Source organism: Neofelis nebulosa, chromosome 3, assembly GCF_028018385.1.
Source record: "Neofelis nebulosa isolate mNeoNeb1 chromosome 3, mNeoNeb1.pri, whole genome shotgun sequence".
Taxonomy (NCBI): domain Eukaryota; kingdom Metazoa; phylum Chordata; class Mammalia; order Carnivora; family Felidae; genus Neofelis; species Neofelis nebulosa.
Window position 1 is genome coordinate 3521715 of NC_080784.1, and position 26712 is coordinate 3548426.

The 26712-nt window shown below is 40.9% G+C and overlaps 1 protein-coding gene across 5 annotated transcripts in view; it reads right to left on the reverse strand.

Moving 5' to 3' along the window:
* Positions 1–26712, reverse strand: part of CSMD1 (CUB and Sushi multiple domains 1) — a 2016488-nt gene that overhangs the window by 116991 nt on the left and 1872785 nt on the right. For all 5 annotated transcript variants that reach the window (XM_058719853.1, XM_058719852.1, XM_058719850.1 and 2 more), the window contains 2 exons: positions 23286–23432; positions 17875–18063 (listed from right to left, as the gene is read on the reverse strand). In XM_058719853.1, the coding sequence (XP_058575836.1) occupies positions 17875–18063; positions 23286–23432 (336 nt within the window). The remainder of the gene's footprint in view (positions 1–17874; positions 18064–23285; positions 23433–26712) is intronic.

A 26712-nucleotide genomic window follows, 5' to 3' on the forward strand; every position in this document is an offset into this window, starting at 1 on the left:
CAAAGCTGTCATACCATCAAGACAGTATGGTACTGGCACAAAAACAGACATATAGACCAATGGAACAGAACAGAGAACATAGAAATGGACCCACAAATGTATGGCCAACTAATCTTTGACAAAGCAGAAAAGAATATACGATGGAATAAAGACAGTCTCTTCAGCAAGTGACATGCAGAAGAATGAACCTGGACCACTTTCTTACACCATCCACAAAAATAAATCAAAATGGATGAAAGACCTCAATGGAAGACAGGAAGCCATCAAAATCCTCGAGGAGAAAGCAGGCAAAAACCTCTTTGATCTTGGCTGCAGCAACTTCTTACTCAACACATCTCCAGAGGCAAGGGAAACAAAAGCAAAAATGAACTACTGGGACCTCATCAAAATAAAAAGCTTCTGCACAGCGAAGGAAACAATCAGCAAAACTAAAAGGCAACTGACGGAATGGGAAGAGATATTTGCAAACGACATATCAGATAAAGGGTTAGTATCCAAAATCTATAAAGAACTTATCAAACTCAACACCCAAAGAACAAATAATCCAGTGAAGAAATGGGCAAAAGACATAAATAGACACTTCTCCAAAGAAGACATCCAGATGGCCAATTGACACATGAAAATATGCTCAACATCACTCATTATCAGGGAAATACAAATCAAAACCACAAGGAGATACCACCTCACACCTGTCAGAATGGCTAACATTAACAACTCAAGCAACAACAGATGTTGGCGAGGATGCAGAGAAAGAGGATCTTTTGCACCGTGGGTGGGAATGCAAGCTGGTGCAGCCACTCTGGAAAACAGTATGGAGGTTCCTCAAAAAACTAAAAATAGAACTACCCTACGACCCAGCAATTGCACTACTAGGCATTTATCCACGGGATACAGGTGTGCTGTTTCGAAGGGACACGTGCACCCCCATGTTTATAGCAGTGCTATCAACAATAGCCAAAGTATGGAAAGAGCCCAGATATCCACTGATGGATGAATGGATAAAGAAGATGTGGTAGATATATACAATGGAGTATGACTCGGCAATCAAAAAGAATGAAATCTTGTCATTTGCAACTACATGGACGGAACTAGAGGGTATTATGCTAAGCAAAATTAGTCAGAGAAAGACAAATATCATGACCTCACTCATGTAAGGAATTTAAGATACAAAAGAGATGAACATAAGGGAAGGGAAGCAAAAATAATATAAAAACAGGGAGGGGGACAAAACATAATAGACTCTTAAATATGGAGAACAAAGAGTTACTGGAGGGGTTATGGAAGGAAGGAGGGTCTAAATGGGTCAGGGGCACTAAGGAATCTACTCCTGAAATCACTGTTGCACTATACGCTAACTAACTTGGGTGTAAACTTAAAAACTAAACTAAACTAAACTAAAATAAATAAAAATAAAAACTGCTGACCTAAAATTTTGGCTATGTTTTATTTTTTAAAAATCAAAACCACAGAAAATGAAGAAGAAATATACACAGGATATAAGTAGGGAAGGCTGTTAGGAGTGTCAGTGCTCAGAGCAAATGTCACCCTTGATTTCCCACAGTTGGAAATTCAAAACCATCCCATGTTTCCACAGGAAAAGCCCGACTGGTTCTTTCGGAAAACCTAAGTACAGGGGCGCCTGGGTGGCTCCATCGGTTAAGCGTCTGACTCTTGATTTCGGCTCAGGTCATGATCTCACCAGTCGTGAGTTCAAGCCCCACGTCGGGTTCTGTGGTAACAGTGTGGAACTTCTTAGAATTCTCTACCCCCTCCATCTCTCTCTGCACCCCCCTGCTCACATTCTATCTCTTAAAAAAATAAACTTAAAAAAAAAAAAAGAAAATGTAAGTACAATTTCTTAGAAATACCCAACATGAATTTAAGGAACTGCTAACTCAAACTCTCAATACAGTGGGAACTAATGACAAATTAGGGACTTCATCTCAGAATCAAGGACCAGAAAACTTTTCTTCTTGCCTTCTTTTCTTTCTTTTATGCCCAGGATATATGCATGTAGAAGGGCAAAAGTGAGAGAACAAAACCTGAAACACACAACTCTATTGTACCCATGCTACAAAACATTACTATAAGTGTCTTCTCATGCTTTTTTTCTCCACTGACTTATGCTAACCTTTTACTTAATGGGAAAGTAAACAACTCAATGTGGTGAAGGCCAGAAGAATTTCCCTAGCACATCTAAAGAGGTAAAAGATCTAGAATTCCCAGTTCATAAACCAAGCATATAATGTGTGTAACATTTCATGGAAAAAAAAAAAAAACAAAAAGAAAATATAGACATATAGATACATGGATATAAGTGATAAAGAGACAAAGATGATAGACTGACATACAGAGAGCCAGCCTACAAAACATCCCATAAGGGTTTTCTCAAAATAGGAAAGGAAAAATAGGTAGGAGTTAGCTAAAACTCATCAACAATCACGAATATCAATAAAGCTGAGAAGCCAGATTCCTTGGTAATAGTAGGAAAGCAGTAGATAATAATAAAATTTGAGTCTGAAGGTCCCTCCTAAAGGAAAATGCATGAAGATTATAGCTTCTATGGGTTTAGAGGGTATCGTCGCTACCTAGCCAAATTGTTTCTCCTAACGCTATATGAACTGTGGGAACATTGGCAAATTACTAATCAGCAATTTAAATTAAAATTTAATAACACTGTGCAGACTTTCTAACCATATTCTTGAAGGCTGATTACTGAAACTGCCCATAGGTGATGCCAAGATGCATTGGATTGTAGAAAACTGCCTCTTTTTTTCCAAGGGCTTCTGGTTATAGCTCTCCCGTACAATTCTTGGTGCTTTACCTTTTCATGAACGACACAACTATGACGGGTAATGAAACGAAGCATCCTAATATTTAGCACCTAGCCATTAATTAAAAATTGGAATTTGAATATATTCAAATGAACAACTCCATGACACTCTAAACTTGCGGTTCATTTGAACCTTGCTCACAGGGAGAATGAGGTGACACATAAGAAGATATAATCAATCAGTGACAAATACAAAATTTAAATTCAGTTATTGCTGACTTTTCCATAGGGAATTGAACAGACTAAGCAGCCAGTGCAAAGTCATTCTGAAAGAAGGTGGGGTATAAACGAATCAACTAAATGTATAAAGTGAATTCTGGGGGCACTGTAATCCTTGACTACTCATGTCTCTCTCCTGTTCTTTTGTCTTAATTTCTGTAGAGGTTGAAATAAAAATATCCAAGAATATAATAGCTTTAGTAAAACAGTAATCATTGGTTTTTCAAAAATAGGACACAGTGATATCAGTCAAACAGTTCTGTAGACTTCATATGGATGATCATAATTCCAGCAAAGTCCTTTGACATCGGTTTCACAGATAAAGAGGAAGATATTACCACTCTGATAACTGCATGGTAATGGAGGCTCCAGAGAGAACAGAAAACTGAACTGCACAATCAGAAATTCATATTTAAGTTTATTTCCTCCAAATTCCTCTGGCATCACAAATGCATGGGATGAAGAGTCAGTCACCAACACAGTTGAGGTGAAATCATTACCTTCAATTTCTGCTGTCAGCCTCAGTAGGAGATTCTATTTGGGATGAGTTGAGGGTGTCACTAGTTACTAACAAAGAGGTATAGACCAACAAAAATCCACAAAGGTTTTCAGAGGTTGACTAATTTACCCCATCCCCTTCAATCTCTTGTCTCTGGCTCACCATGGGCCCAATGGTAAGTCTGGTGCCTGACACAGAAAGAGCTCAGTAAAATTCATCCAAGGAATGAATGAACTCTGTCCTCTAGGATATGTTCTCAAGCCTTGAGTAGTTAGTCAGCAAACAAGGCACACAGCAACAGTATTTCCCTTTCTCGAACACATATAAGAAGGAAGCTATGATTGTCTTTCTCTCATCTGCAAGTCTGTCCACAAGTCTGTCCAAATTATTGCCCAATTCCTTCAGTCCCTGTGCTCCCTAAATCCCATCTTTTGACCTCAGTGACTCCCTGTTCCGAGCCTAATCACATATGATAGGCCACCAGAGCTTTCTCTTGGGCTCATTGATCTTTCAGGTTAAAAGTGATGATGTAGGTCATTAGAGTGATCCTTATGTTCCAAGTGACAAATCGAGGCCCAGAGACACTGAATGCGTTTTTTTTTTTATAAGTTCACACAAATATTTAAGACTAAATTGAGAATCACAATTTTAACCTCAATATATCACTTTAAAATTAGTTCAAACATCCTCTTTCATATGCATAAATACATATACTATAGTTATATATGTCATGTATACGTATACAATATACTATAGCAACATAATATTATAGATTGCATTATATAATATTGCTATAATGAGGAGAATTAGTTCGCCTCACTTTAATAATATTAATGTAGGGGCGCCTGGGTGGCGCAGTCGGTTAAGCGTCCGACTTCAGCCAGGTCACGATCTCGCGGTCCGTGAGTTCGAGCCCCGCGTCAGGCTCTGGGCTGATGGCTCGGAGCCTGGAGCCTGTTTCCAATTCTGTGTCTCCCTCTCTCTCTGCCCCTCCCCCATTCATGCTCTGTCTCTCTCCCAAAAATAAATAAAAAACGTTGAAAAAAAAAATTAAAAAAAAATAATAATATTAATGTAATAATGTCAGTCAACATTCTTCAACTAGTATTACATTATAATATATTAGATTATGTTAATTCAATAAATATACACCAGATATGCAATAAACATGCTATTTAAGAATTATAGTATCTTATATTAAAAGTTAATATTTAATCAGATGTTTATATATCTTTTTATGTAGTTTTTCTCCTTTGTTCCATAGATTTAGGCACTGTAATTACTTCAATCATCTCACTGAATCCTCAGACTAAGGACTTGTATCAATATTATGATCTTCAGGTTAAGTGGGGAAATTGATGTCCAAAAATAGTTAATGATTTACCCAAGGGTCAGACCTTATCCAAAGTGAAGCCAGCCCCTAGTGCCAAATGTCTCAATATCAAGTTTACGTTCCTTCAACCGCATCACAATGGCCTTTTTCACTATAATGAACAATATAAAGTATTTTGTGATTCCCTTTTCCCCAATAGTTCTATCCAGGAGGAAAATCTCATGGCCTATGTCACTAATGTCTCCAGCTTTTCATAATTTGAAAACTACTTCCCCACTTTTTTTTATTCCATTGGCTTTGAAAAATCTCTCACTTTGCTGCCTAACATCATGCTTACTGGCTTTTTACGGAAAGACAGAGACCTTTATTGTCCCTTCAAGACTTTCAGGATTCATAATAGAACATCCCCCGTTTGACATCGTGGAAGCTAAATAATGACCCAACATGGTGTGATTCCCATTGATGATCAACAGTGCTGATCTATACAGACAAATATATGTGTGTGTATGTAATCTCCTGTTTGAAGATCATTAAAATCTATTTCTAGAAAATTTCTTGGAAAAGAAAAAAAAAAAAAGATCAAGCCATGTGCACACCAATATGCAACAATGCTCAATCGGAGGTGGTATTATTTCCCACGAATTCAAAGTTAGAAATAAAACAAACAAAAAGCAGTGCCCACTCCCTGTCTGAGCAGCCACAGCCTCCTGGAAAGTGAACGCCCACGTGCACCACCATTGGTCAATGACGTCGCGGGCACAGATGCGGATGACATGTAACAACCTCAACGTGGACACTCCATCTGAACCCCAGTGCACGGGGTTCGTCGCAAATATGCTATTTCTTATATTTCCGACTGGCCATCATGTGTTTCCTTCTATGGAGGCAGCACCTAACTCAAACGAAAGCACCGTATGCACGAGACCCTGGGTCCCAGTCTCCCTGTAATTCAATCGCCATTTTCATCCTTCATGGGACATTTGGAAGTAACTATTCCAGCGAACGAAATGCCCATATGGAAGCTGGTCCACTACAAACTGGCGTGGTAAATTATCCTCAAGATGACGCCTTCTACAGCCAATGGTCTTATAAATTATTTTTTAAAGAGAATCACCAATGATACCTAGTAACAGAGTCAAGAATATAAATGAATTTCAGAGTCAAACTCCTGGTGCATCGAAGACCAATCCTCCTCCAGTCTAGGTCTGCACAACCATGATCAATTTTTCTGAAGTCTGTCCCTGCAAATCCAAGCTGTTAGAATTAGAGGTGAGAGGGTTTGTTTCTAAGTTTTTCCATGGAAGGGTCCAATTTTACTAACGTTCTCCGTTAATTTGACCCAACTAGAAATATGGAACCATAGAATATATCAAACTAATCCACAAAACAAACACCCTGCACTAAAATCAACAATGGAGATTTGACAGTTAATTATAACTGCCTAAAAAGGGACAGCTAGGAACGAGCTTTTAAACATTAAAAAATCAATCACAGGATAAATTCCTATGCCAAGAGTGTATTATTTTAAAGAAAAGTGCATTAACACGGACTAGAAAATGGTCACCAAACTTTCTTTGCCGTGGCCAAAAACATTTGAAGAACACAGCTCCTGGGGTGGGCACTTATGTACGTGTGCCCAGAATCCCTCAGGCCAAATTGGAAATCTCTTGGAATAATGTCAGATGTGTCATCTGTGGGTCTCTTTCTACCAGCGTCCTAGTTTTGACTGCGATGGGAAAGGCAGATGTGGTGGAGACACGATGCCAAGAATCTGACCTTTTCTCTCCACTTTCAGTGAAGCCCTGAGGTTCTTCGGTTTCAATCCACATCATTACTGGGTGGCACAGCTTGCTGAAGAGCTGTTACTTTCCATTTCTTTCTTACAGTAGAAGAAAAGGGACAGAGGGAGGAAGTGACCTGGAGGGCTGGAGGAGCCAACGTCTGGGGAGCTGTGGAATCAGGAAGGAAGAGGGAATATTTTATAGCCTGGAAAGGTGGCCGGGCCTGTTGGCTTTCTCCAGCTGCCCTAACAGAGTGCCGCACAACTTGGGGGCTGGGACGACAGAAATGCACAATCTCCTGGCTCTGAAGGGCAGAGAGCGGAGATCAAGGTGTTGGGAGGCTTAGTTCCTTCTGACGGGCATGAGAAAGACTCTCTTCCAGGCCCTTCCCCTTGGCTTGTACATGGCCATCTTCAACCTTGTCTTCTTCACATGGTGTTCCCTCTGTCCCGATTTTCTATTCTTAAAGGACAACAGTCATATTGGATTAAGAGCCTACCACAATGACCTCATTTTAACTTGTTGACCTCTGTAAAAACCCTCGATCCATCATATAGTAGTGGGCATATAGTCCCATCATAAGCTAGTGGGCATTAGGACTCCAACATACCTTTTGTGAGGGGTACAATTCAGCCCATAACGCCATGTAACAGTACGATCCCCCTGCCTTTCCACTGCCTAGTGCCACACAGCCAATCACAGAGCACTATGGGCCACGTACACCATGCATGGGGTGCTGTGATTTGTAGAAGCTACTCCTACAACCTTGTGACTGCACGTTGGAAAGTTGAAGACAACATCACCAGTAGCCTAACTGCAAACTGTGTTTCTTTCCAACAACAGCACTTATGACAGACATCTCATTAAGGGAGGCAGTTGAGGAGATGGTGGAACCACACTTCTTTATTTGTAAATTTCTACCAGTGACAGTTACGGTCCAGGGATTGTGCAAAATGCTGGGCATTCCGATATAAGACAATATCTCTGTCTTCAAGGATAGAGATTTTTAACATACGTTCCTTAGACGCCTGCACCAAGTTCACCTAGGATGGCTGTAAAACTGCATGTTCCAGACTCTGTGGGACGGGCTCTGTCAGAGTCAGGGGACCAGAGAATACAGAGGCCGGAAGTTAGGGGCTCCTTCTCTAACAAGAATTCCAGATCACTCTTGTGACCTTTCGAAGCTGAGAACCACTGATCCAGGAAGAAACTGACAGACATACAAGGACAAAACAAAGTAGCAAGTGCTGAGACATATGCGCAAAGGGAGCTACGGGACCCCAGGGTAGGGGCACCTGAGTCCCCCTGGAGCCAGAGAATGGCTTGCCTCCGGGAGCTCATGAGTGGCAGTGAAAAGGTTACTTACAATTCCCCACCATTTTCAAACTGCCAATTTTGCAGGTATAGCTTGTCACTGTGGCTCTTTCATGCAAGACCATAACCTACTTTTCAATGTCAGTCGGTATCGTAAGTGGCACATGGGTCATTTTCCTATCTTTACTCCTCTTTGCCTTGAACTGATTTAGGAGCCATCGCTTTTCAAAGTGCCGCATGCCCGAGTAGAAAGTTCCGTATGGACTCTTCCCTCTCGGTTGCCAGTGCAGGCACTCCCTTCTGTGATGCTCCAGGGGTGCAGGGAACACACACGGTCCTATCTGGCTGTTTGGGGAAATATTCTGAGTATCTCATGTCAGAATCATTTCCCAATGTTAAGCACAAAAACTACATCACAGGAATTTCCTCGAAGGCAAGATACATGGCTGACCTCTATGAGGCACTCTTATCAACAGGACTCTGGATTCCCTTTGGAAAAATTACTGCTTTGTGGATTTTGTAGTTGTTGGCCCAGGAAGGTCAAGAGCTTCATACAACAACTGCCATGATACAAAATTACCCTAAATGTATGTTTGCACTCACTGCTGGTTTTACGATTAATACGTCCCAGAGACAGACAGAAAACACGGAGCTCCGCGATTCACACTCGTGCCAGGCACGAACAGAGAAAACACATTCTTTCATTTGGTGAATAATCACGCCGGGTTTTTGACCACGAGAGAGGAAAGTAGATGTCTTCCACAACATATCTGAGATACAGGTTACTAACTAGAGAAGAGAACTGTTATTGGCTGAATTATAACCTGAATTCCGGTCTGATCCTGGCACGTCATCTAGGTCGGAGGTCAGCAGGCTATGACCCGAGGGTCAACACCAGCCTGCAGTGTTTTGGTAGAGCTCACCAATAAAAAATGGCTCAACCAAAGGGATTTTGAAGAATTTAAAAATGAAGAGCATGTGGGGTGCCCTACAGTTGGTCGAGTGTCCGACTTGATTTCAGCTCAGGTCATGATCTCATCAGGGTTCGTGGGCTGGAGCCCCATGTCAGGTTCTGTGCTATCAGCACCGAGCCTGCTTGGGATTCTCTCTCTCTGCCCCTCCCTCCCTCACACTCTCTCTTTCTCAAAATAAATGAAAAAACTTAAAAAAAAATGAGTATGTCACAGAAACGACAAATGACTCACAAAGACTAACATATTATTACCTGACCCCGTATAGAAAAAGTTTGCTGGTGCCTCATTTTGCTCATCACGAAAAGTAAGAGAAATGTATTACCAGCTTAGTCACTTAAATATTGTTGACTTTATTATTTACTTTAAAAAATGTAAGTGGGCTTCATGCCCAGCACAGAGCCCCATGTGGGGCTTGAACTCATGTCCCTGAGATCAAGACCTGAGCTGAGATCAAGAGTTGGATGCCTAACTGACTGAGCCAGCCAGATGCCCTAATATTATTGACTTTAAATAGACATTTGTAAAGTTTCTGCCAGAAAGCAAGTCAACACGTACTTACTGAAAATACTCATGGATGGAAATATGTTTGTATCGTATAACAGAGTTCCTTTTTTCTCGGGTACCTGGCTCTCAGTACCTGGCTCTGTGGTAAAGATTTCATGTCAAAGTTTTCACCTACTCCTTCAAATAAGGCGGCGGGGAGTGTTCTTATCCCTGTTTACAGATGAGGAAGCAAAGCCTCAGTGAAGCCAGATTGCCTCAGCTTCCCATTGGTCAGTGAATGCTGGGGACAGGTGGGTCCACATCTAAATTTCAGAGACTGGTTGAAATTGCCAAGTTCCAATCACTCAAATCCTTTATAAAGAGATCTGGGGCAAACGCGGGGGGGTTGGCAGATTTGGGCTGTGTGAACTATGTGGATTCATAACCTAATAACTTCAACTATATCTGGCATGGTGACTATAACCTATATTCGTACATATCCGTATTTTCTTATATATTATAATAGGTAATTTGGAATTTAAAAAACACATTACATTAAATTTCTAGAAACACTGCCTTATTATCATGACACAGAGGAGCTTGACCATTTCATAGAAGCAAATAAATAGGCACATGAGTAAAAATCAAGCCAAGAGTCATAATTACCTTATGAGCATTTTATGCTCATAAGAACAATTATTAAGATTTACAAAATAACTCAAGCTCTATGGCAGGACACTGAATATATCTTCCTAATTTTTTTTTTTTTTTTTTTTTTTTTATTTATTTTTGGGACAGAGAGAGACAGAGCATGAACGGGGGAGGGGCAGAGAGAGAGGGAGACACAGAATTGGAAACAGGCTCCAGGCTCCGAGCCATCAGCCCAGAGCCTGACGCGGGGCTCGAACTCACGGACCGCGAGATCGTGACCTGGCTGAAGTCGGACGCTTAACCGACTGCGCCACCCAGGCGCCCCAATATCTTCCTAATTTTTGATATGTTGCTATTTTTATACTTTTTAATGTTTGTTTATTTTTGAGAAAGAGAGAGACAAAGCACAAGCAGGAGAAGGGCAGACAGGCAGACACAAGAATCCAAAGCAGGCTCCAGGCTCCGAGCTGTCAGCGCAGAGCCTGACACGGGGCTCGAACCCACGAACCGTGAGATCATGACCCGAGCCGAAGTTGGACACCTAACTGACTGAGCTACCTACGTGCCCCAATAACGTTGCTATTTTTGAAAACTAAAAAAGGAACAGTTGCCTTCTGAAAGATGCCCTTTCAAAGGGCAGCAGTAATGTTTAGGGTACATGCAGGATAGAATGGAAATAGCATAGATTTCTGTGTCAAACACATGGGTTCCAACCCCATCTCAAAGGTTCAGTCTTTGTGTTGCTGGGAAGGGTCCCCTCTGAGCACTGCAATCCGTAGAGACAGAAGAGCTGGGAAGACAAAACGCAGCTCCTACAGGACTCACAGACCTACCCAAGCCGTTTCCCTCATCCGCCCAGCTTGTCCCCCACAGGTAACCTTTACCTGAGCAAATACAGCCTTCCTGGCAGTTCTACTCTGCGAGGCATCTAGGTCTCTCTATCTTCCAGTTCTGACTTCACAAACAGAAGCTTAATCGTGTAATTTGGGAGAAAGATAGTATTTCTTACTCTTCATTGCGTGCAAAACGCGAGCAGAGCATTAAACGATAGTCAATGTCAACCCCAAGCTAAAGCTGCAGCTTACAAAAGACCCTGAGAACCCAAGCTTTAAAAACAGAAAGAGAGAGAGAGAGAGAGAGAGAGAGAGAGTCAAAAGACTAAGTGATAGAGAACAAACTGAGGGTTGCTGGAGGGGAGGTGGGTGGGGGAGGGGCCAGATGGGGGAGGGGCTGAGGAGGGCACTTGTTGGGCTGAGTTGTAGGTAAGTGATGGATCCCTGAATTCTCCTCCTGAAACCAGTACTACACTGGTAACTAACTTGAATTTAAACAAAAACTTGAAACGAACAAAAAGAATTACCATAAAATTTATATTATGTAAAAGAAGAAAACACAAAATGGCTGCTGGGAGCTGCTCTCTCTCTTGAACAGGTGAAACTCAAAAGTGGTTCCCTGTGATGCACCAGTTTACCTGGGCCTTTGAGATAATGCAGAAAATTTCAGTTCTAATTCAGGCTTCCCTTCAAGATGAATGAGATCAGTGTATTGATAATGGAAACAGCTGCTTGGCAGAGTTTCTTGCTTTAAGGCAGGAAATGAAGCCTGAAGGACAGAAGATATGCCTGACTTTATCAGGGAGGATATGAACCAATACAGATTTTCTAAGAAAAATAATTTAAAAGGTCAGGCAACAGGAGAAACACAACCTGAAGTTCTCTGAAAACCAATAAATACATCTTGCCTCCCACATTTTTTTTCACTCACAGGTGATCCCCACTATTTGTTTAATTCTGTCCAGAATTTTCTAAATGCTAATTACAAGCCATTATGTTATCTTGGAAGAGGCCTCGCTCTGGGAGAGGACAGTCCAGAGCTGTGACCTTGGCTCAATCTCTTGTGAGTCACAGGATCCTGGCTAAGCCTGGAGAAGGTCCCTCACGCCCTCTTCCAGACCTAACAATAAGATAGCACTGACCCAAGTGTTGAAGACTGATTCTAAGTTACTTCTTTAACCCTCGCAACAATCCTGAGAGCTAGATATTAAAATTCCTGCTTTACCTTGCAGGCAACAGGTTTAGAGTGATAAGGACTCTCACAACATCAGGGACGTTTTTTTCCTCTGAAAATTCTGTGTGTCTAAGATGCCACTGGCAAAAAGTCAGCGAAAACAGGAGAAAACAAAACAGATTCCGGCATTAGGTCATCTTTAAAGGGGGGAAAAAATCACTCTCGAATGCATGTCTTATAAGGCCATAGATTTATGGACTTGGGACATTCAAAACATTTACCAAATGCTATAGGTGACAAAAGCATTTGGCTGGGTGCCCTGGGGACCACAGCACAGATATAGTTTACAGGGTCAGCAGCTGGGGACCTGGAAAGGAATGACCTCAACACTCCAGGCTTTGATGTTGCTTATTTATCAAAACGCAAGTGTTAAATATTTTAGTAAACGTGTCAAAGTATTATTGTAGACAATTAAAAAAATTAAAGAGACCAATACCATCATGAAGTTAGGAAAGGTATAAACTGTGTTTCTTCTTCTGTAAGATTACAAGGAGTGCTGTTCAAATCACTGAGAAAACTTTTTTTTAAATCTTTATTTAGTTTTTGAGAGGCAGACAGAGCACGAGCAGGGGAGGGGCAGAGAGAGAGGGAGACCCAGAATCTGAAGCAGGCTCCAGGCTCCGAGCTGTCGGCACAGAGCCCGACGCGGGGCTCAAACTCCTGAACTGCAAGGTCATGAGGCAAGCAGCCAAGGTCTGATGCTCAACGTCTGAGCCGCCCAGGAGCCCCGAGTCCACCATTTTCAAATAAGAATAATTAAAATAACCACGATGATCTCTGAATCTGGTAGAAGTCTTAAAATACTTCAACGTTTGCACCACTAATTAAGTTCCCAATTATCTCCAAGACCTCTGATAGGGTGGGCTACAGGATTTTCAGCCGCTGGTGACGCAATGTGCCACCCGGTTCCACGTCTCGGATAGGGCTTGTTCTGTGGTGGAGGTAATTCAGTTTGAAACTTACGGCAGCACGTGCACTTTTTAGTCATAATTTTATTCATTTGATTTGGTCCCTCCGGAGCCTACAGAGTAGTGTCTTGTCTCGTGGAAAACAAACAATGACGTGCCCGATATCTTGAATGAATGCAACTGCGGCACCCTTGCTGATAAGGGTAGGACTCAGTCTTCCTGGAGCACCAGCCTGGACTGGGGCACAGCGTTCCCACAGCCACCCGGCAGGCAGTGCATCAGAACTGGCCCCGTGAGCCTCCTTCCCTCCCGGGGCCCATATGCAGTGAGCCATATCGCAAGACTCCCAGCAAAGGAAACCAAACTACAGGTCGTTGCAGACTCCTCTTCCCAACCCTTGCCGTGCTCTGCCAAGAAGACAGTTACCTGTTTCCTCACAGACCTGTTTCCACCGTATTTCCAAGGACTCGACCACTGCCCCGCACACAGTGCAGACTTCTAGGCCCCCCTGAATCCCAGACAAGACTCTGTCCCACCTGCCGCCAGGCAACTACCACACCCGTCTTTCTAAAATGCAGGTATGACTGTACCTTGTGATCAGAGCCCACAGCTCTCCAACACATTGGCATCGACCGCAGGAGAGGCCGTGAAAGCCACGTAAACTTGCAGGCAGGGCCTTCTGCTGCTCCATGTTTTCGTCACTCCCTGCAAATTCCAACCCGCGTGTCCAGTGACGGGAAAAATATCCCTGGTCTTCGCTATGACTTCTACTCAGTGCACATCTGCTCTCGCTGAATGCCACACTGAACTGTACTTACTGACTCCCAAGTCTGTGTCTCCCGCTGGACCATCAGAGATTAAAGGGTCGGGAATGTGCCTCGGTACGTGCAGTGCCTAATCCAGAGACACGTTTGGGTTGAAATGGAAGTGGGTGTAGAGTCCTTAATGCTTGTCTTAGGTTTTACTCCTGCCACCTATGACCCTGAGCTACAAACACAGTCGTGATGAGCGTCACTCTGCGTCTGTCTGAAAACAGATATGTCACAAGTTGTATACTCGTTGTGTAAACATATATAGTATGACTATATCTCTACTTCAATTTGTAAGAGCGTGTTTGAAAGTTCTGTAGTTTCTGGAGGTAAAAACTTGTACCTTTATGCTAGTTGTGCAAGCTGTTTTCCTGTATAGAATTCAGAGCATTTTAAAGAAAAAGCTCACCCAGTCTTTAACTTCATGATCTACAGTGATGAACTGTCAACAATTCAGCATTGTTAGATGGTGATAATCCACCACTATATTAACTCTCTTTGGACCAAAATATTGTTTAAAAAAAAAACAACAAAACTTGAAATTATCCTCAATTATCATAAAACTGAACGTGAAAATTTCTCTAAATAGAATATATTTCCCACTGTAAATTTAAATTATAAATACATAAAAATACCAACAACCAAGTAGAAAATAGGTTTCCCTTAGTATTTGTATTTTAACACTGAAGGAAAATCCCAATAAATGTAGGATAATCTTGTGTTTTATTTTTCAAGTATTTTCAAATTTAGCCTAAAACAATCTTTTTGATGTTACAATTGTTGGTAAGTTTTCTCTGATCCTACTTTTTAGAGGCATCCATCTAAAAAGATTTCTATATGCACCTGAAGGAGGATGCTGTTTAATTAACGCTATGTAACTTAGGTCATGATATATGTGATGGTAATTGCCATAATTTATCAATCTCTTTTCATGGTTAGGCTGTGATTCTCTTGAAGGGAGGAAACATTCATTTTGTTTCCTTACAGCCGAGCACAAATACTCAATATTTATGGGTGGATAGGAGACTCCTCTTAGCCTAACACAGAAAAGAGTAGATGATTTAATATGTGAGAGGAATAATCCACAAAGTCTCCACCTGACTAGACGAAAAACAAGCCAATGGCTTTCTACGAAGTCAGGTGAGTGTTTATATTATGTGAAAGTTTTACATTCTATAAGCAACAAAAGGAAAAGGAATAATTAATGCTGAACACATCAAATTGGCCCCTCTTAAATACTGTTAACAATTACACACTTATGTCTCATAATAAATTCACCTAAATCAACTCTAATGGCCCTTGAATTATGAGTAAACGACCTTTAGGGTAGAAAGTGCCAATATATGTTACAAAGCTTACTCTATTCAAAATTTTATGATCCTTTCTCAATGGCCTTCATTTAACTGTAAAATCATTTCTACTATTTATTTTAAAGATTTAATTTTATTTTTAAATGATAAAAATGCTATGTAATTGTACTGCATCATTTAAATATCTTTCAAAAAGCTTTCTTTTTTTTTTTTTAAAGTTTAATTTTGAAAGAGAGGGTGCATGAGTGTGAGCGGGGTAAGGGCAGGCAGAGAGAGAGAGAGAGAGAGAGAGAGAGAGAGAGAATCCCAAGTAGGCTCCATACTCAACGTAGGGCTTGAACCCATGAACCGAGAGGTCATGACCTGAGCCAAAACCAAGAGTCGGATGCTTAACCAACCAAGCCACCCAGGTGCCCCTCAAAAAGCATACTTTCTACCATGGTTTTTATTTTTAAATATTACAGCCTCACATATGATGACAATATATTGTATGTTATTATAATTAAGGTGCTATTTTGCACAAATTTTAGATACCTATGACTAAAAGATAAAAGATGTTTCCAGAGTAAATGAAATCAAATACCAAAAATATAGATTACCTCTAGAACCGGTGCCCGCAAGACTTTTTACAATAGAAGTCCTTTCAGCAGAAAACAATTTGATTCCAACGCTGAAGTTTGGGCAGAAGGTCTGGATTCTGGGTCAACATTTTTATGATTATTGAGAAGTCACATTACCTTTTATGTGTTTCAGTTCCAAATACTTTAACACAAGTAAAGTGAAGGAGATTATTCTTAAGTGCCCTCCAGGTTTTAGAAGTCATAGTTTAGGAAGAAAGACCACAATCATACTGACTGCCTGGTTAACAGCAGACTTAATAAAAAGTGTAGAAAACTGGATTTGTGGGAGGAAGATGATACTTCATGGAGACATGTTATGAGTTGAGAATGCAATCACTTGGGGCCTTGACCTCCCAGAAGAAATCTCAAGGAAGACGATCTGATTTCCCACCGCCAAGTGTGTTGTGGGATTCCAACAGCCCCCACCGCAGCATCATTACGTCTGGGTTCTGCACAACGCAAGCAACACACAGCATGATCACCTTCACTCAGGTCCCTCGGCCCAAACAGCACGTATTCCCGAAGGATCTGGCCTCTGGTGCCCTGTTTCTGCGTCATTTAATTCAGCCTCGAACAGTTCCGCTGAGGGAGGAAATGGAAGCCGGAGAGAGAGGTCACGGCGTATCAGCAAAACAGCCTGCAGACACTGTCCTCTTCCTGTCGGCCATTGGTGGCTGGAGCAGCCACGTGTCCAGCCACACAGGGGTTTCCAGAAGTCCTCACGGAGCAGGAAGATGGACCCGCCCAGGCCTCGGGTGTCGCCTCTCCCGTGTCCCTGTCACCACACCAAGGTCTCTCCCAGTGCCTTTGAGCGCTGTTGACTTTGACGGCAGCTTCCACCTGGGCTCTCCTTTGTGACTCAGACTCTAGAGGTCCTGATTCTGGAATTTCTGCCATGCTGATCCACCCCTCCCTTCCTTGTCCGCTTTGCGGGTTTGGGTACAACTATCGCCACGTGCATTCTTCCCCTGTGCTAATGACACATAGTCCCCCGGGGCTACACTCTGGGCAATAGAATCTGTGTCACAGAGTAACAGAGCATTTAAAGAAAATGAGAATCACTTCTTTTGAAAGAAAAAAAAATACTCTTTAAAAAAGAAAAAGAAAAAGAAAGAAAGAAAGAAAGAAAGAAAGAAAGAAAGAAAGAAAGAAAAAGAAAGAAAGAAAAAGTACTCTTTTAAAGAACCAAATCATCATTCCTAATGAAAGAAGCTGTTAGAACTTTGTGTGTGTCTTATATTTACAAAGAATTTCAGTAGCTAGAACATCAGTAATGCAAGCTAAGTGTCTGATTAACTCCTTGTGGTCAAGGACACATATATTTAGTGTGATAAATATCCATTATTGTCTCACAGAGCAATACCAGAAAGTCTAATATCTATGAAAAAAAAAAACAGAAAAAAGGAAACCAATATGAGGCTCCATTCATAAATCATAATTAGCTCTCAAAGACCAATATATTTCGTTATGAATATAAATCTCGATAAGACAAAACTATGAAAATTTCATGACTTCAAAGCCTTCAATTAAAATGAAAATGACTTGTTTGAAATTTGATTTTTATGCGTACGACAGATAAAATACCAAAAAAGGCATGAAATATTGAAATCAACTTTAATAAGCCCTAAATTCAAATGACCAAAAGAAAATGAAATATACGGCATATGGCTCAACGAATGGGTTTTTAATCTAAATTTTTTAAAAAGGGGGCTTTAGTAATTGATTTTTTAATTAATACAACTGTCAAGAAAAACTCTTTGGAATCTAAATTGAATAACGTATTTTTTACTTCAAAATGCGGTACAAGTAAGGATGAGGATAACCCTACGCAGCATCTAGTGACTGTTCAACCGTCCTCTGAACTCGGGCTGGAAAAAGCTAAATCAAGCCTAGTGTAAATGTCAGAAATGTTTGCCTGGTCTGTGGAAAGTTTAATTTGTACTTCTATGAACCCATATTCCATTCTTCCTTACCTTTTAGCCATAGTCACCACTTCAGTAATTGTCAAAATGTGGTGAAAATAAGACCACTAAATTTAATCCGAGTTGGGGGAAGAAAAAGCACATCTCTTACCCTGGCAGAGCGGGGCGAGAGAATCCCACTGATACATGCCAACTGGGTTCCGTCTACAGGTTGCGTTGCTGTGGCCGATCATGCGATACCCAGGCTTGCAAAAATAATGCACTTGACTTCCAACCGCCCCCGTGGTCCTGTTGAAAATGCCTCCATTCTTCGGAGTGTGGGTCAGGCTGCAGTAGGGTGCTAGGGACACACAAACACATACAGATGTAAACAGATACATAGGCACTGCTGCAGTTCCTCGATGAGAGCGATATACACGAGGTATCTTTATTGTTTAGGTACTGGGAAATCAAGCACCAATATGTCGACTTGGTCTAAAACACATCCCCAGATACCAAAGTCTGGCAAGGGTAAGGGGCAACAGGAAGTCTCATTCGTTGGCTGTGGGAATACAAAATGGCCACTTCAGAAGATGGTGGCAGTTCCTTACAAAACTAAAACTCTCTCGCTCAGAGAACTTAAAAATGTATGTGCACACGTCCAAAAAACCCTACACATAAATGTTTACAGCAGCTTGATTCATAATTGCTGGAACTTGGAAGCAACCAAGGGGCCCTTCAGTAGGTGACAGATCAATAAACTGCGGTCCATCCGGACAATGGAATATTCTTCAGCAAAAAGAAATGAACCGTCAAGCCATGAAGAGACATGAAGGAACCTTACATGCGTATCACTCCGTGAAAGAGACCAGTTTGAAAAGGCTACATACTGTGTGATCCCAACTATGTGATCATCTAGAAAAGGCAAAACTAGAGAGACGCTAAAAAGTCAGTGGTTGCCAAGGGCCAAAGAGCGGGATGTACAAACAAGTGGAGAGTAGAAGATTTTTAGGGCAGTGAGACCACCATGTATGACACTGTAATGATGGATACACTCCAGGATACATTGATCCACACCCACAGAACGTACAACACCAAGGGTGACCCTAATGTAAGCCACGGACTCTGGGTGATAATGACATGTGTGTGTAGGTTCACTAATTATAACAAATGCACCATGTGGTGGGGATGTTGATAACGGGGGAGGCCTGCGTTGTGCTTGTGGGGGTAGGGGGTACGTGGGAAGTCTCTATATCATTTCCTCAGTTTTGCTATGTTACGAACCTGAAACTACTCTGAAAAAATAAAGTCTAAAAAAACAAACAAACAAAAACAAACAAACAACAACAACAACAACAAAAACACAACAAATTTCCCAAAGCCCAGAGCCAAGGTTCAATCTCTTATTTTGAAGTTTAGATTGCGTGCAATTGCTACCCAGAGTGAAGGGAGATCTCGACTTTCTGGCTAAAATATTGTAAGGAAATACATGGAAAAATCAAACTGAATTCCCTCACTCATCCTTTTAAAGCTAACCCACTTAAATAAGCTTACTGACCACCAGAATTAGAAATGGTAAGGTCCAGTACTGGCCACCTTATGTGAAACAAAACAATTCTCAAAAAAAAAAAAAGGAAAAGTATCCAAAAAAAAGGAAAAATAGAAGATTGTAACATTTTGCAATTACAGCCATTAACTTTTTCCTTGTCACTGTGGCTAAGTGGATCTTGTGCATTGCACGGTGATGTAGACATTAAGCTTCTTTCTAACATATTCTAACATACGGGATTTGAATACAATCTGAAGAAAATGCACTACTCCAGGTCAATAAAAATCTTACAAGAGCTTTAATCACCGCCTTTGAAGGAACTTTTTTAAAATGGAGGACAAGCATTTGTTAAAATAAAACAGTCTTACCTACACAGAATATAACATTTCAAAGGCTGAAGACTGACATCTTATTTATTCATTTAGAGAAAGAATGTATTCCTATTCTTACAAGACCAGTTTCGTTGCAGCGTATAGTCCTACTAAGTCCCTTCAGATATATTAAAACAATAAAATAAAGAAAGTAGTGAAGTTCTGGAAATGTGTTTCCTTTTGAAAGAAGAGGTTTAAATGTCCTCCTTCCCTGTGGGGGTTCCATAAAGAACACACATACAGGTCTGAATGCTTAATGTTGAACCTTTCCCTGGAAATAAATTCAGAAGCAACTTTTTGAAGGTTTTATATCATAGCGTTGCCCAGAAGCAATGTCTATGTGTCCAACCATGATCCTGTGAGAAGCATCCTCAGAGAATATTCTCAGCTGGATGATCGTCTGAAATACCATTTCATTTTTTTTAATGGACTCTTTTTTATTAAGTTAAAATTCACTAACTATTGTGAGAAACTTGTGATTCACTGCCCTATTTGCCATGCCATTTTCCATGTCCTCCTTCTACACTAAATTTTGTAAGTTTTGAATCAACAGAGATGTTTATTTTAGAAAAGGAATAAGGCACCCTGGCCTTCAGCTGCAAAAACAAAACAAAACAAAACAAAAAGATAATTTATAGGAAGAAGGAGCAGACTGTAAAACCCTGTTCCAACGGTAGAGATGAGATAACATCTGAAATGTCCCTGAAGGGACAGGGAGACCTCAGAATTCACTGCATACTACCTGTGATTTTTGTCACAGTTCATTCTGTTAAGGGATATAATGCGCAAGATTGTCTAACTCCGTAGAGTCTGAAAACTGTCCATCTTCTCTTCTCTTTACTATGTTCTTTTGTATTGCCAGACTCTCAAAATACCTCCTTTCCTCACTCACCTAAAACAAGATATGCAGGGGCCCTGGGGCAGTGGGCGGGGGGTGTAGAGCACCGAAAAGGGAAAGATTTGGGCATGAGGCCCTGCCTGTTTGATTCCTGGATATAGAAAGACGTAATGTGCAATCACCAAACTGTTGGAAAATTGGGGAGGCATCCACTAGGGGAGAGGACGGCAAGTTAGATATCTGGGGCTTCCGGGTACATGAGCACCCAGTGTGCATCTTTATCCCAACACAGACGCTCACATGCTTCCTTTGGTACGGAAGGCCCAGCACACCTTGCTGCACTGACTAGAGCCACCTCGCACAGCACTTGCTTTGTCCTTTTCACTTTCAGTTTCAAACTGTGGTGGTCACTTGTACTGCTCCTGTGTCCGGATGACCGATACGTCACATGTGTGAGACAGACGGAGGCTCAAGATACGACGTGTGGTCCTATTACAGGCTGGCGCTCCCCGGCCCATGCTGCTGTATTTCAGAGAAACGCTCATGCGATCACTGCTCTAGAACCACCGGTGATGAACCCCTAGCAGAAGTAACTCAATCACCAAATCTGTGAAAATCTGTGAAAATCATCTGTCAGATGACATACCCACTGACGAAACAAAAAATTTACAGCCTTCTCTGAAATTCTCCATTTGCCTACTCCCCCAACACAGTTTAACAGAGAACTTATGGCTCAATAATGAACTAAAATATCCTTTGAAAGACAGAATTCAAGGTACAGTCCTATCACCATGCTACTAAGCAATCTTCCAGAGATAGGAGACAGGTGATGTTCACTATGATCTCCCCTGCACTGTCCATTTTTGCACATTGGAAATACATTCAGGCAATTCTAAAGGGCTCAGTGTTTAGTTTTCAAAACAAGGAACATGACGAGCACAAATCCTGTCAGTGCCCTAATACTCTCGTAACTCATTCCAGTGGAAGCAATTTCAACGGTGAGCTCTTTGTTTTTTTTTTTGTTTTGTTTTTAAAAAAAAAATTTTTTTTACAACGTTTATTTATTTTTGAGACAGAGAGAGACAGAGCATGAATGGGGGAGGGTCAGAGAGAGGGAGACACAGAATCTGAAACAGGCTCCGGGCTCTGAGCTGTCAGCACAGGGGCCCGATGCGGGGCTCGAACTCACGGACCGCGAGATCGTGACCTGAGCCAAAGTCGGCACTCAACCGACTGAGCCACCCAGGCGCTCTGAGCTCTTTGTTAATAAGCATTTTGAGTAACTACTTGGAGAGAAAGGGGGAGAAACGGAAGTCTGGGTGCGTTTTATTAAACTTCATAAAGGAAGAGAAAGACTTTCAGGCCCACTGTCTGCACATCAAGAGCCTTTTCAAATCTTGATACCTTTTTATGATTTCATATCTCCCAACAAAAGAGCTGAAATCTTAAACACTACCTAAGACTTTTGGGGGCACCTGGGTGGCTCAGTTGGTTAAGTGCCCAACTCTTGACTTCAGCTCAGGTCATAATCTCATGGCTTATGAGCTCAAGCCCCACATTGGGCTCCGTGCTGACAGTGTGGAGCCTGCTTGGGATTCTCTGTCTCTGTCTCTCTCTCTTTCTGCCTCTCCCTGGCTTCCCTGCTCTCCTTCTCTCAAAATAAACAGACTTAAAAAAAACCAAACTACTATGACTTTTTGCTGTTCCCCCTTCAGGAGGTTTCTCGGCACTGACCATGTAAAATACCAACATAGGAATCAGTAATCCTCTGGTGAATCATCGCTCAATTGAAAGCGTCTAACGGGCTTCTTCCTTAGGGAAATGCACCTCACTTATCACCATGGGATATGGTGGAGTGAGATACTGAAAAAAGTGTATACTTTTTTCTTAGTAATTAAAATATATGAGGAATTTAAATTGTCTGTCTACTGCTTCGGTAGGACAGTATAAACATTAGGTATTAGGTCATATTACAAATGTATGCAGGATTTAGTAGGACATAATTATATTTAGTAGGACATACATATATTTACGTAGGACATAAATATATTGACTGACTTAATATGAAAAACATAGGCAGAGAATAATTAAAATACATGGGTAAAGGACAAAATGATTTAAATGTTGACAAATATATATGCAAACATGTATTAATTTTGTAAGTGTTCATATACATATGTATATATATGTGAATAGAGTCTCCAAGTATATAGAGATATACAGATAGATAATCAATAAAAAGACATGCTATTAAGAGATTATTACCACTTATAAAACTAGTAGCAATATGAATATCTCTTCCTGTTTGTTTCCTTAGCATTTAACCCTACTTATATTATGTTACTTTATCTTTTAGAGGAAATGCCTTTGCTTTCCCTAATTCAATTCAAGGTTTTATGATTTTAGCAATAATTTTTAAGATATTACTCAACAAGCAGTGCCTGTGTGGCTTATTCGGTTACATGCCTGGTTTGGGCTCAGGTCACGATCTCATGGTTCATGAGTTTGAGCCCCGCATCAGTCTCTCTGCTGTCAGCACAGAGCCTGCTTCGGATCCTCTGTCTCCCCGACTCTCTTCCCCTCCCCCCTCTTAAAAATAAATAAAAATATAAAAACAATATTAATCAATAAATGGTTTGTTTTCCCGACTGTAGTTTAGAGATCTGTCTCTCTCAGAGCGTTTCCCATCATATTGTTTCTATGGGAGTTAATCGTTCATCTTTGGGGATTAGGTTTACATTACAAATCTCTAAATTACTTTTTAACTAATGCAGATCACTTGTATTAAAAACACCTTTCTGCTAAACTAAACCTCACTTACTAACCTGTATATCGAATCTTGAATCCTTTCTTACTGGTTGCATGATCGGTGGACCAGCGGAGATATAACTGATTACTCCTGCTTGTAAAATTGGATTGTTCAGTGTGGTTCCCACTTAAGACCACTAACAGAGGACTTTGACCAGAAGAACCTAAATGAAACAGAAAGACAAAAAAAAGTTCAGGTACGAGCTAGCACCTACAAAATGCAGACTACCTTTAGCTTTTTTACTAAATTTATGGGTCCAAATGTATAATATACAGCTATTCATTTCCCAAACACAGAGTTCCGAATTAATAAAGCAGCAAATATATTCCCTGATTAAAAAACAAAAAGCAAGAGCCAATCAAAATACTTGCACATTTTTAACACATAACACATAGATCATATGAACCTTGCCTATAAAGCAGGAACGACTGAAATAAAAGTAATTTTTATCATCATTTGTATTGACAGTATGGTAAGTGTACAGGGAAATAGAAACTTTCATGCAATGACGTAGAAGTAGAATCACTTTGGAGAATAATTTGGTAACATCCAGGAAAACTGAGGATTTACTTATATTTCTATAAACTTCAGCACCTGTGCGCGAGTATTATTTCCATAGCCAAACCTTTGTTCTGGTATTGTTCTGTATGGGGAAACCTACATCCTAACTCATACTTTGGAATTTTAGAAAAGAATTTAAAGTGCCATGGAAAGGAATTCTATACACATTTGAAATTAATGAACTAGATAACATGGATCAGCATAGATGATTCTTTAAGCAGCATACTGATGCGTAAAGAAATCTATTTGCAGATAAATATGATAGCAATTGTGTAAAAATTCCAAAGTGGACCGAAGATAAAGTATGTGTGTCTGTAGAGAGATAGGAGATGATATAGATAGAGATACATAGTTAGATGACAGAGAGATAGACAGACAGACCAGTAGATGGACAGACAGAGATAGAGCATTAACCATAAAACATGGACAAGCATGTCCCCGCTTCACAATACCGTTTCATGCTAGGAGAGGTACATGTGGTATTGGATATGGGCGGGGCCCCTAAATTCCTTTTTCTTTAAAATATAATTTATTGTCAAATTGGTTTCCATACAGCACCCAGTGCTCATCCCAACAGGTGCCCTACTCAATGCCCATCACCCACTTTCCCCTCTCCCCCACCCCCATCAACCCTCAGTTTGTTCTCAGTCCTTAAGAGTCTCTTATGGTTTGCCTCCCTCCCTCTCTGTAACTATTTTTCCTCCGTCCCCTCCTCCATGGTCTTCTGTTAAGTTTCTCAGGATCCACATAGGAGTGAAAAAATATGGTACCTGTCTTTCTCTGCCTGACTTATTTCACTTAGCGTTAACAATCTCCAGTTCCACCCACGTTGCTACAAAAGGCCGTATTTCATTCTTTCTTATTGCCATGTAGTATTGCCTTGTGTATATAAACCACATCTTCTTTATTCATTCATCAGTTGATGGACATTTGGGCTTTTTCCACAATTTGGCTATTGTTGAGAGTGCTGCTATAAACATTGGGGTACCAGTGCCCCTGTGCATCAGCACTCCTGTATCCCTTGGGTAAATTCCTAGCAGTGCTAGCTGGGTCATAGGGTAGATCTATTTTTAATTTTTTGAGGAACCTCCACACTGTTTTCCAGAGCGGCTGCACCAGTGTGCATTCCCACCAACAGTGCAAGAGGGTTCCCGTATCTCCACATCCTCTCCAGCATCTGTAGTCTCCCGATTTGTTCATTTCAGCCACTCTGACCGGTGTGAGGTGGTATGTCAGTGTGGTTTTGATTTGTATTTCTCTGATGAGGAGTGACGCTGAGCATCTTTTCATGTGTCTGTTGGCCATCTGGATGTCTTCTTAGAGAAGTGTCTATTCATGTCTTCTGCCCTAAATTTCTTCGTACTCATTGCCTCTTTAAAAAACCAGAGCCTAAGGTAACTTTGACAAAATCCTAAAATTAATTACATTAAGAAATGAGTCCATATGTGTATTTTTTCACCTTCTTGTACATTTGAAACAATTACATTTTTTTTTAACATTTATTCATTTTTGAGAGACAGAGAGAGACAGAGCATGAGTGGGGAAGGGGAAGAGAGAGAAGGAGACACAGAATCTGAAGCAGGCTCCAGGCTTCGAGCTGTCAGCTCAGAGCTCACCGCGGGGCTTGAACTCACAAACTGCAAGATCGTGACCTGAGCCAAAGCTGGACGCTCAACCGACTGAGCCACCCAGGCGCCCCACACATTTGAAATTTTTAAATATTCAAGAAACAGACTTACTATCTAACACATAGTTAATAGAAACAAGTGCAACTAGGTATTTATCCAAGGGATCCAGGTGGGCTGTTTCGAAGGGGCACATGCACCCCCATGTTTATAGCAGTGCTATCAACAACAGCCACAGTATGGAGAGAGCCCAAATGTCCATCAAGGGATGAATGGATAAAGAAGAGATGGTATACATATACAATGGAGTATTATTCAGGAATCAAAAAGAATGAAATCTTGCCATTTGCAACTATGTGGATGGAACTAGAGGATATTATGCTAAGAGAAATTAGAGAAAAACAACTATCATATGATTTCGCTCATATGAGGACTTTAATATACAGAACAGGTGAACATAAGGGAAGGGAAGCAAAAATAATATAAAAACAGGGAGGGGGACAAAACATGAGAGACTCATAAATACAGAGAACAAACAGAGGGTTACTGGAGGGGTTGTGGGAGGGGGGATGGGCTAAATGGGTAAGAGGCACTAAGGAATCTACTCCTGAAATCATTGTTTGCACTATATGCTAACTAATTTGGATGTAAATTTTTAAAAATTAAAAATAAAAGAACGATGTGATATAGATATGTATATACATATATCATTACATATACATATATATGTATATTATATACAATGGAGTATTACTCGGCAATCAAAAAGAATGAAATCTTGCCATTTGCAACTACATGGATGGAACTGGAGGGTATTATGCTAAGCAAAATGAGTCAGAGAAAGACAAATATCACATGACTTCACTCATACGAGAACTTTAAGACACAGAACAGATGAACATAACAGAAGGGAAGCAAAAATATATAGAAACAGGGAGGGGGACAAAAGATAAGAGACTCTTAAATACAGAGAGCAAACAGAGGGTTGCTAGAGAGGCTGTGGGAAGGGGGGATGGGCTACATGGGTAAGGGGCACTAAGGAATCTACTCCTGAAATCATTGTTGCACTATATGCTCACTAACTTGGATGCAGATTTGAAACAATTAATTAAATTAAGAAAAACAGAAACAAGTGCGGTACATTGTCAACCACCATTAGCCCTGCCGCCACGATACTTCCTGAGACGAATTGCTCTCTTGGATACAGAAGCTGTATTCCCACTTCCAGGGAGTCATCTACAACAATCCCTGCTGGTG